The sequence below is a fragment of the Rattus norvegicus genome, chromosome 4 (assembly GCF_036323735.1).
Source record: "Rattus norvegicus strain BN/NHsdMcwi chromosome 4, GRCr8, whole genome shotgun sequence".
NCBI lineage: Eukaryota > Metazoa > Chordata > Mammalia > Rodentia > Muridae > Rattus > Rattus norvegicus.
This window is the reverse complement of record NC_086022.1, coordinates 102,949,765-102,959,666: the sequence shown is the minus strand read 5'-3', so window position 1 is coordinate 102,959,666 and position 9,902 is coordinate 102,949,765. Positions and strand designations below refer to the sequence as shown.

The 9,902-nt window shown below is 37.5% G+C and overlaps 1 gene segment (V, D, J or C); it reads left to right on the top strand.

Moving 5' to 3' along the window:
• Positions 1-1,974: 1,974 nt before the first annotated feature.
• On the top strand, positions 1,975-2,443 carry LOC502821 (immunoglobulin kappa variable 1-39-like). The segment is given in 2 exon segments: positions 1,975-2,023; positions 2,139-2,443. Coding segments are annotated over 2 exon segments (354 nt in total).
• The last annotated feature ends 7,459 nt before the right edge of the window (positions 2,444-9,902 follow it).

The following is a 9,902-nucleotide window of genomic DNA, read 5'->3' as shown; positions in this document are numbered from 1 at the left end:
TTTCCAAGGAAGTGTTATATGAAGTCTCTTTGGTATGTACTTAGAAGCCAATACATCATCCAATCTCAAATACATATTGAAAACAGAGTAAAAGATGGAGATATAATACATTGATAATGTCCTTATTTGGCTGGTTGTGAATTTGCTCTTTAGTTCACATATAATTTGTGACCCTCTCACATCCCAGCATAAAATTAGAACTCCTAAATTCTTAAAGAGAAGACTATTGTTTTTCTGTCCCATATATAGACCAGAAACCAAGGATGGATGCTTTAGGATGAGGACATAGTGTTTTTTGAAAAGGGCCTCTTGTCTTCAGATACTGAATTTTTGCCTGAACTTGAAGCCAAATAATATTTCATGATACTATTCAAAACTGTGTACTCAATCAATTTCTCTAATGTGTTTTCAAACTCTTTCTGTTCGATTCACATTTAAGAAAAGTGTGTAACTGATCTCCAGTTCAGTAGCAGAATACCTGGATAGTCTTGCATTTCCTCTCTGCCTGTGATTTCAAAGGCTCTTTGAAGAAACTTCCCTAGGAAAAGAAGTGGGAGATCGTATAGGAACACTGTCCCAGTCCCAGTTTGCTTTATAATAGCTGTGATGAACATCATGATAATTACAACTTGGTTTAGGGAAAGGTTTTTTTGTTTGCTTGTTTGTTTGTTTGTTTGTTTGTTTCACAGATTCAGTTTGTTATTGAGGGGAGTTTAGGCATAAATTCAAGGCAGGGCCTTGAAGCAGAAACCACAAAGGAATGTAGCTTACTGGTTTGATCACCTACTTTTCCTATAAACGCCAGGCCAATCTGTTAAGGGGCATACATATCTATATCAATTAATAATCAAAAAATTTACTAAACTATACAGACAACACAATCTGATTAAGGCAGTACCCTACTTGCAATTTCCTCAGGTGACTCTGTTCTTTGTCAGGTGGCAAATGAAGCAACTAGGTGATCTTTATCCTAGTTCTTTCAATATTTTTTGATAATGTCTCTAAGGTATACCTAAATCTCTTTTTCATACTAAGTTTCCATGGAGAATGTTATAATTTGATATTTCTGTGTAGTTTTCACTTAACCTTTTGTATAGTCGTGTCTTTTTCACAGTAAAAACATATTCTCTTAGGAACTGGATAAGATGCCCTGGTGGAATAACACATGTTTAGTGAACACGTTAATTTAAGGGTACAGTTGGTCTAGGGAGAACGTTTGATTACAAAGGAAATAGTTTATGTTAAAACAGTGATCCAGGACAGGAAATAATACAAGCAAACTGGAGTAATGAATGGAGTTGGTATTCTAGATGTAGAGGAACATATACCCAATGGTGGTACACAGGAACGTGAAAGCAAAGTTTTCTGAGACAGAGAACAGCAAGATTAGCTGAAGTTGACAAATAACCAGACAGTAATGGATTTCCATATCCACCTGTCCATAGGAACCACACCCTCTACTTTTTGTGTCTGATAGCATTTTACCACTTCCTCTTATCTCTGAATCCAATTCTGTTTGGTGATCCTGATAATTTATCATGTTAATGCCTTCAATATCTACATAGAAAATCCCTCTGCTAGATAATACGCACCATTATTAATCCTAAAAAGCCAGTGAAACTTTCTACAAATTCTGGGATTTTGATATATTGGTCCTATCACTAGTCAGATAGCAATAGTTGTAGCCTTTTAACCATTTACATACCATAGACCTCTATATTCACAGGAATTTAAAATTATGTTGCTATGTATTTTTCAGAGACTAATAATGCTCTCTGTAGCAAAATCTGGTCTGAGATACCTATGGGCAGCAGCCTCTACTTAGTTACTGAGGCAAGCCAGCCATGCATATATGCATAGAATTGACAGTTTATGGATTTGCATATGTCCACAGTGAAGCCCTGTTCCCAGAGGACTTAATAGGCTCATAAAATCCTGTGCTATAGTCAGCTGCAATCAGGATACAGTGTAGACATGAGAGCTCTCACTAAACACCTAGGTCTCCTGATGCTCTGGCTCTCAGGTAAGTCACAAGAGCCCCATTTATCTCAATACAGTCATTGTTGCCTGAGTCCTTAAAGAATTCTTAATTACGTCATTAAGTCTCTGTTTATCTTTATTTATATTTCTGATTTCAGGTGCTCAATGTGACATCCACATGACTCAGAACCCAGTTTCTTTGTCTGCCTTTATAGGGGACAAGGTCACCATCACTTGCTGGGCCAGTCAAGACATTAGTAGATATTTAGGCTGGTACCAACAGAAACAAGGACAAAGTCCCAAGTTTCTGATGTATTATGCATCCAACTTACTCTCTGTTGTCCCATCAAGGTTCAGTGGCAGTGGTTCTGGGACAGAGTACTCTCTCACTATCACTGGCATTCAGCCTGAAGATGCCGCAACTTACTTCTGTCAACAATGTTACAGTTACCCTCCACAGTGACAGAGATCTTAACAAAAACTACACAGATGGGCTGCCATTTGAGACACCTGCACCAGACAGTGTGTCCAGTTGCCTAAAATGTTCATCAGATGCAAAGAGGTTTTGAAGGTCACTGTGAGAAATGTAGCAATTAATAGTTTCACCTTCCTTGAGCAAACTTTCATGATTATTCTACTAGTACAAATAACCTTAGAGCCAAATATTCTACTGAATGAAACATATTTAATCTATATACTGAAATATGATAATGTGTTATATAAAATTCACAATAATCTTAAAGTATTGGTACTTTCAGCACCATGGATATGAAAAGCTAAAATGAGTTTCAGTTCAGTATTGTTGCACAGTCTTTACATTAGCTTTGTTTTATTTGGATGTGAGAATATATCTGTACCATTGGAATGATGATGTCCATGTGTGGATCAAATGCTTCTAACAGATTATATGAAGATTTTATTGCAATTTAAAGTGGCCTTAGTAAAGCTATTCTATTTTATATTTAGAAGATGTGGAAAGGCAAAGGACTTAAAATGCAAAGTTACAGATTGAAGAAATGGGAATCAATTATGCAATGAACACTTGAGAAGCTTCTTAGACTCAGAGTAACTCATCAGTGCAACAAGCACTATTCGCTGCATGTGTTTTATTCTAAAGACTGAAATCAACAAAAACCTGACAGCAAAAAGTCTAAACATTTACAGTTTGGGTTGTGGTGGCAATCTTAAAGGCTGAGCCACCTTTCTAGGTCAAACCCATATATTTAAATAAATTGTCAATTATTTAGAATAAATCCATGGAGTATGATGCCATATTTACAAATTGCTGTATGTAGAGTATTATTCAATTGAATTAAAGATCTTCTAAGGAACCAGATTGTCACATCACATTCTGTGACAAAGGTTTTCATACATGAAAATGCTAGTTCTCTATAAATCCATGAATGTTAATTATTTTATGAAGGAATTTGAAGAATATGATATGACTGTAGCAAACATGAAGATATACCAGAGTGAGCAGTTGCAGGAAAAGGCAGGAGCATGATGCTGAGATGAGTGCAGTCAACAGAGAAGAGGAAGAGAAAGAGGGTGTAATGGTGACACTGCAGGACCTACATGGACCCATCCTGTTTACAATAAAACATATTTTGCTGACCTTATCAAAAATGGCCATTTATGACTTAAAGGAGAGGGCAAGTCATACCAAATCACTTACAAAACTCTGTTGACTTGTTTTATGTTAATTTGACACAAGCTAGAGTCATTTGAAATGATAGAACCTCAATTGAGAAAATGCCTCTAAACGACATTGTTGTAGGAATTACTGTAAACATTTTGTTAACTATTATGGTGGTCCTGAACTCTATTAGAAATCAGTCTGACCAAGACATGGGGAGCAAGTCAGTAAGTTTCCCATCCAATGCCTCTGCATTTTCTTCTGGCTCCAAGTTACTGCTTTGACTTTCCACAGTGATGGATTGTTTCTTACCTTAAAGTGAAGTATAAGTGAAATAAACCACTTTCTCTCCAAGCTGCTTTTGGTCATGGTGTTTGATCACAACATGCATAATCCTAAGACAAGAACATCGAAAAAATAATCAAAATATTAAAAGTTGTGCAGTATGACATAACGGCATAGGGAACAGAGAAAAAAATGTTCTTGCATTGTGTTTCAAATTACAATGTATTACACAAACTGACAATATGACTTTAAATCTACAATCCCTGTGATACTCCTCTTCCACTCAAACATTCAAACATACACAGAACAAACTATACCATCACACTCATGTGTAATTAATCACAAATCCAAGGTAGAATAACACACACACACACACACACACACACTCACACACACACACACAAGCACACACAAGCACACACATGCACACACACAGAGGCATGTATACTCTATATAAAAATGCATAGTAAGTAAATAGTGCATAAGAATCAATACATGCAAATGGCAACTGCCAGATACACTTGATAGCCAGGGTGTTGGCATGCAAAGGTTAGAAACATAAGAACTCACAACTTGTGATTATATATATTCATCAGCTGAAACTGACTCAGTTTAAAGATTGTTAAGTGTCAGCATATGTATTGTCCTGCGAAAATGAACATATTGACTGGTTGTTTATTAACTTCTTCTATTCCCAAGCACTTTTGTACATGTCAGCATGTTCTTCCTGTCTGTGAATTACTTCTGAGAAGCTAATGAATCTTTGTGTAAGATCTTTTAATCTTTCCAGGATGTTACTCTGCTCATTTGGAAATGTGTTTTGAAGACATGAAAGGCTTTGAAGTACCCATTCCTAAATGATATGTCTTTAACAAATCCTGTGGTAGAGATACAAGGTATTTAGAACATGATCTAGGGACAGAGTGGTTTTTTTTTTTTGAATTTTTTTTATTAACGAGTATTTCTTATATACATTTCGAGTATTATTCCCTTTCCCGGTTTCCGGGCAAACATCCCCCTAATCCCTCCCCCTCCTCTTCTTTATGGGTGTTCCCCTCCCCATCCTCCCCCCATTGCCGCCCTCCCCCCAACAATCTAGTTCACTGGAGGTTCAGTGTTAGCAGGACCCTGGACTTCCCCTTCCACTGGTGCTCTTACTAGGATATTCATTGCTACCTATGAGGTCAGAGTCCAGGGTTAGTCCATGTATAGTCTTTAGGTAGTGGCTTAGTCCCTGGAAGCTCTAGTTGCTTGGCATTGTTGTTCATAAGGGGTCTCGAGCCCCTTCAAGCTCTTCCAGTTCTTTCTCTGATTCCTTCAACGAGGGTCCTATTCTCAGTTCAGTGGTTTGCTGCTGGCATTCGCCTCTGTATTTGCTGTATTCTGGCTGTGTCTCTCAGGAGCGATCTACATCCGGCTCCTGTCGGCCTGCACTTCTTGCTTCATCCATCTTGTCTAATTGGGTGGCTGTATATGTATGGGCCACATGTGGGGCAGGCTCTGAATGGGTGTTCCTTTGTCTCTGTTTTAATCTTTGCCTCTCTATTCCCTGCCAAGGGTATTCTTGTCCCCCCCCCCCCTTTTTTTTCTTCTTCAAGCAGTTTTTTTTATCTGTATATATATATATTTATATTTATATTTATATAAAAAGACCAATAATAGCAGTGTGTTATGCATCAACAGCAGCAACAGCTTTTCCAGGTTCTGCAGTCAGGACAGAGTGGTTTTAACTATAAGAGATTTCTCTTGAAAGTGCTATAAAAAGGTGGGGCCAGTCTGCTTTATTCTCATCTTTATAACCTAGGCAAGTTAATGCTAATGTTTTGTCCATTTTCTTACATTCTTGTCTTTTTTTGTACTAGACACTGGCTTATATTAAATTGTTGTTTAATAAATTAAAACTCCTAAGATTATGTATAAAGTAGGTCATTTGAATATTTTTTTATTTATTAGTTTCTTGGAGTTATTTTTCTCCTTGTCAAAGCTTGGCAGATGGGGAGAAGAAAGGATGGTTGTTATTAATTTACTCCTTTTAAACAAACTTCCTTTGGCAGGGTGGTTTAAGACAATACACTCAATCTACTTAACCCACACTGGCATCAGTATTCATAAATGCAATCAATAAGGATAAGTTTTGAGGCCTATTGTCTATAAGCTTCTAAGTTACATAGAACCTTAGCCAACTTGGTTGTACGAAACTAGACATAATTGACCTCACATAGGATTTGAAGATTCTTCATACATATCACATTCTACAAAGCAAATTTATTGTCGGACCATCCTCTTTCCACATTTGCAACTTAGAGAAGATGACATTGAAACAGATGTCTTTTCCCATTAGTAAGAAAAGAAACAGCCCTTTAATATATTCTTATCTTAATATGTAAATCAATGTTAATTAACTCACAAACAAAACAATCAAGTTTAAGGTAGCCACTCAAACACATGCCTCCAATCTAGGCTTGTCAACGACTACGCTGAGGATACCTGGAACAGAATGGGGGACAAGAGACACAAAGAAGGACAAGACAAGAGTCTGATCAAGGTGACAATTTTACTTTTTCCAAGGCTTAATTTATACCATTACAGGGTAACAGAGGGAGGGAGGAAGTATGAAACATTTACACAGGCCAAGGACACAGTATTCGTGTGGCCAGCTGATGTCAACATAATGTTGGTTTTTCAGAGCGGTTACAGGTATCACATTGGGTATCTTGATTTCAGGTGTATTTCTCAGCAAAGTCACAACTTTACATATCACCACCAGATTTGTATTAGTCTTCTGCAGCTGGCTGGGGATTTTCCATGAACCTAGTCATACTTAATTCTAACCATAATAATAACATCAATAATGGAGGGCTTCAAGGGCATTGTTCCAAAAACGGCTCATCTCACAGATCTACAATTGGCATAGGCATTATGAAGCTGTAGTATTTTGTCTGGAATTCTATACTTTGAATATCAGTTGTATTTTTATAGACTTACAAAAATAAAAAATCTTAACATGGCAGAATTGAACCATGAAGAATAACTGCATTATATTTTTTGTATGTATGTTTTGTCCGTCATAGTCCCGTATTATTACCTTTGCTTGGTCTCCATTTTAGATGCTATTGTACATGAATACTTGTAGATGTCTATGACTAGTTTTAGTCTTATTTGCTGTTTTCCTATAATTTACATTATTAAAGTCACAAAGTCATGTGATCAGCAGTATAGACAACAGGACTAACAAACGTCAATACTAGTAGATATGTCAAATCAATAGGAAAAATTTCACAAAGTTCCAGCACTTGTTGAAGAGCTAAACATAATGTTTTCTGAGAGTGAGAGAATCAAGTTTTTCTAAGGATAACTGTATGTTGGCTATTAATTCCCAAGTAGTAAACCTTAAACACATACACATAAGAACAACACTAAATGGACTTATTAGTGTGTGTTACTGCATGTGTGTGTGTGTGCGTGTGCATGTGTGTGTGTGCGTGTCTGTGTGTGTGTAAAACGATAATAATTATGTAATTCAAAGTAAGTCATTTGAAAAAGAGTGGGGAACATGAAGATGTTGGAAGTGTGGAATGCTCAAAATGGTGTAAACACAGTTGTAAAGTATGAAGTTCTTATGCACTCATTGATAAGTGGCTATTAGCCCAAATGCTTGAATTACCCTAGATGCCTAGAACACATGAAACTCAAGACAGATGATCAAAATGTGAATGCTTCACTCCTTCTTTAAAAGGGGAACAAGAATACCCTTGGCAGGGAATTGAGAGGCAAAGATTAAAACAGAGACAGAAGGAACACCCATTCAGCCGGCCCCATATGTGGCCCATACATATACAGCCACCCAATTAGACAAGATGGATGAAGCAAAGAAGTGCAGGCAGACAGGAACTGGATGTAGATCTCTCCTGAGAGACACAGCCAGAATATAGCAAATACAGAGGCGAATGCCAGCAGCAAACCACTGAACTGAGAACAGGACCCCCGTTGAAGAAATCAGAGAAAGAACTGGAAGAGCTTGAAGGGGCTCGAGACCCCTTATGAACAACAATGCCAAGTAACCAGAGCTTCCAGGGACTAAGCCACTACCTAAAGACCATACATGGACTGACCCTGGACTCTGACCTCCTAGGTAGCATTGAATATCCTAGTAAGATCACCAGTGTAAGGGGAAGCCCTGGGTCCTGCTAAGACTGAACCCCCAGTGAACGTGATTGTTGTGGGGAGGGAGGCAATGGGGAGAGGATGGGGAGGGGAACAGCCATAAAGAAGGGGAGGGGGAGGGGTTAAGGGGATGTTGGCCCGGAAACAAAAAAAGGAATAACACTCAAAAATGTAAATAAGAAATACTCAAGTTAATAAAAAAAAGAAAAAAATAAAAATGTTATTTAAAGCAGCTAGTGTATAAAAATATTGATTGAAAAATTAGAAATTTATTTAATTAGTATTTATGCAGGTTTCTCCTTGAAATTATAGTCTGAATACCTAATGTAGAAAAATATCTGAAGTTTAAAATATGTGGAAGATAAATGCAAGATATCGATGGATTGCTGTGATTTGTTTTAGATGTTCAATAGTCAGGGCAACTATGAACCATATTGCAAGCCTTCTGCCATTGTCCATTGAGTCCTATTTATACTCATTCTAAAGTTTCCTATCTCACCATGTGAGTCTGTATTGGCAAAACTCCATGTGAGTCTTTGTGCCAGTTGACATCACTCTGGCAATCCCTTCATGTCCAAGGAAGCAGCAAGAAGTCACAGGAAGCTGCAGGAACCTCACAAGAAGTTCTTTGACAAGTTTCTTTCTATGGCATCTCTGCAAATGGAGCTCAGCAACACAATGTAAGATGAAACAATATATGTATGTCTTTAGTGAAAATTCGTTATTATGTATCCTTTCACGTGCTTGTTTTTGCGAAACATCCTTTCACCTGTTTCTGATTCAATGAAATATTTCCTCATGTATCTACATTAGTGAAACATCCTTTTACCTGTGTTCACTTTAGGAAAACACTCCTTGACATGTCTGGCACAGCACACAACATCTGACACAACTGACTTTCCAAATAACCTATGTTTCCAAGTCAAACATTGGCTGAAAGTTTCCACCAATAGAATACCTCTTTGATTCATCTACTGCCAAATCACCAGCCAAAATATCACACCTTTTTTAATTATTCCAGCTTTTCTCATTAAAAGTAGTCTACTTCAAGGTTCTACTTTAGACATTGTCAGGAAATCTAGAAAGAAAGAGGATAGAAGTATTACAACTGTGGGTGAGAAACCAAACCTACCCCATCTTGAAATCAGCATCCATTTTAAGAGAAACTTGACTTATAGCTGAACCCAGGCTACACTGAAGTAACAGGAAGGAACCAATGGTTTGTCCTTGGCACATACCCCAGAGTTACTCCATAGCTATTTCCTAACAAGAGTCAACCAAAGATTAGTCTGATTGTTTCAGATGTACTTTCAGAACATTTATGATTTTTCCTGGTTTTATTTCAGAGTACCCACCTGTAGGCTTACAATAGTAATACATGATGCTTGCCAGGATAAATTCGCTCACTTGCTTGTTATTTCCTATAAAGCCTTGTCCTGCAGAGAACTTGGGGACTCACCCTCCCATCTGCTGTGTTAGTGAGGATGGTGTGGCCTGGGTTCAAGCTTATAAATAAAAGACCCTAGTGTGATTATATCAGAGTTGGTTCCTGGGTGTTTTCTGGGGTTTATGAACACTGAACCGGCACAACAGGTATGAATTTAATTGTTTTTTTATGTTGAAAGTTCTTAGTCTAACAGAGTTACTTGGAGTCTGCATTATTTGGAGCAACAGTTTTTGAACGGTTGAATGAAAAACAGAAAAATGCCTAGCATGGAAAACAATGTTTTACCCATTAAGGAAGTGATGAGAAAATGAAAGAGACTATTGTGCCACAAGTGCAGAAAATTAGTATCTTTAGAAGTCTTCATGAGGTAGCAGAGAATCCAGACAGATG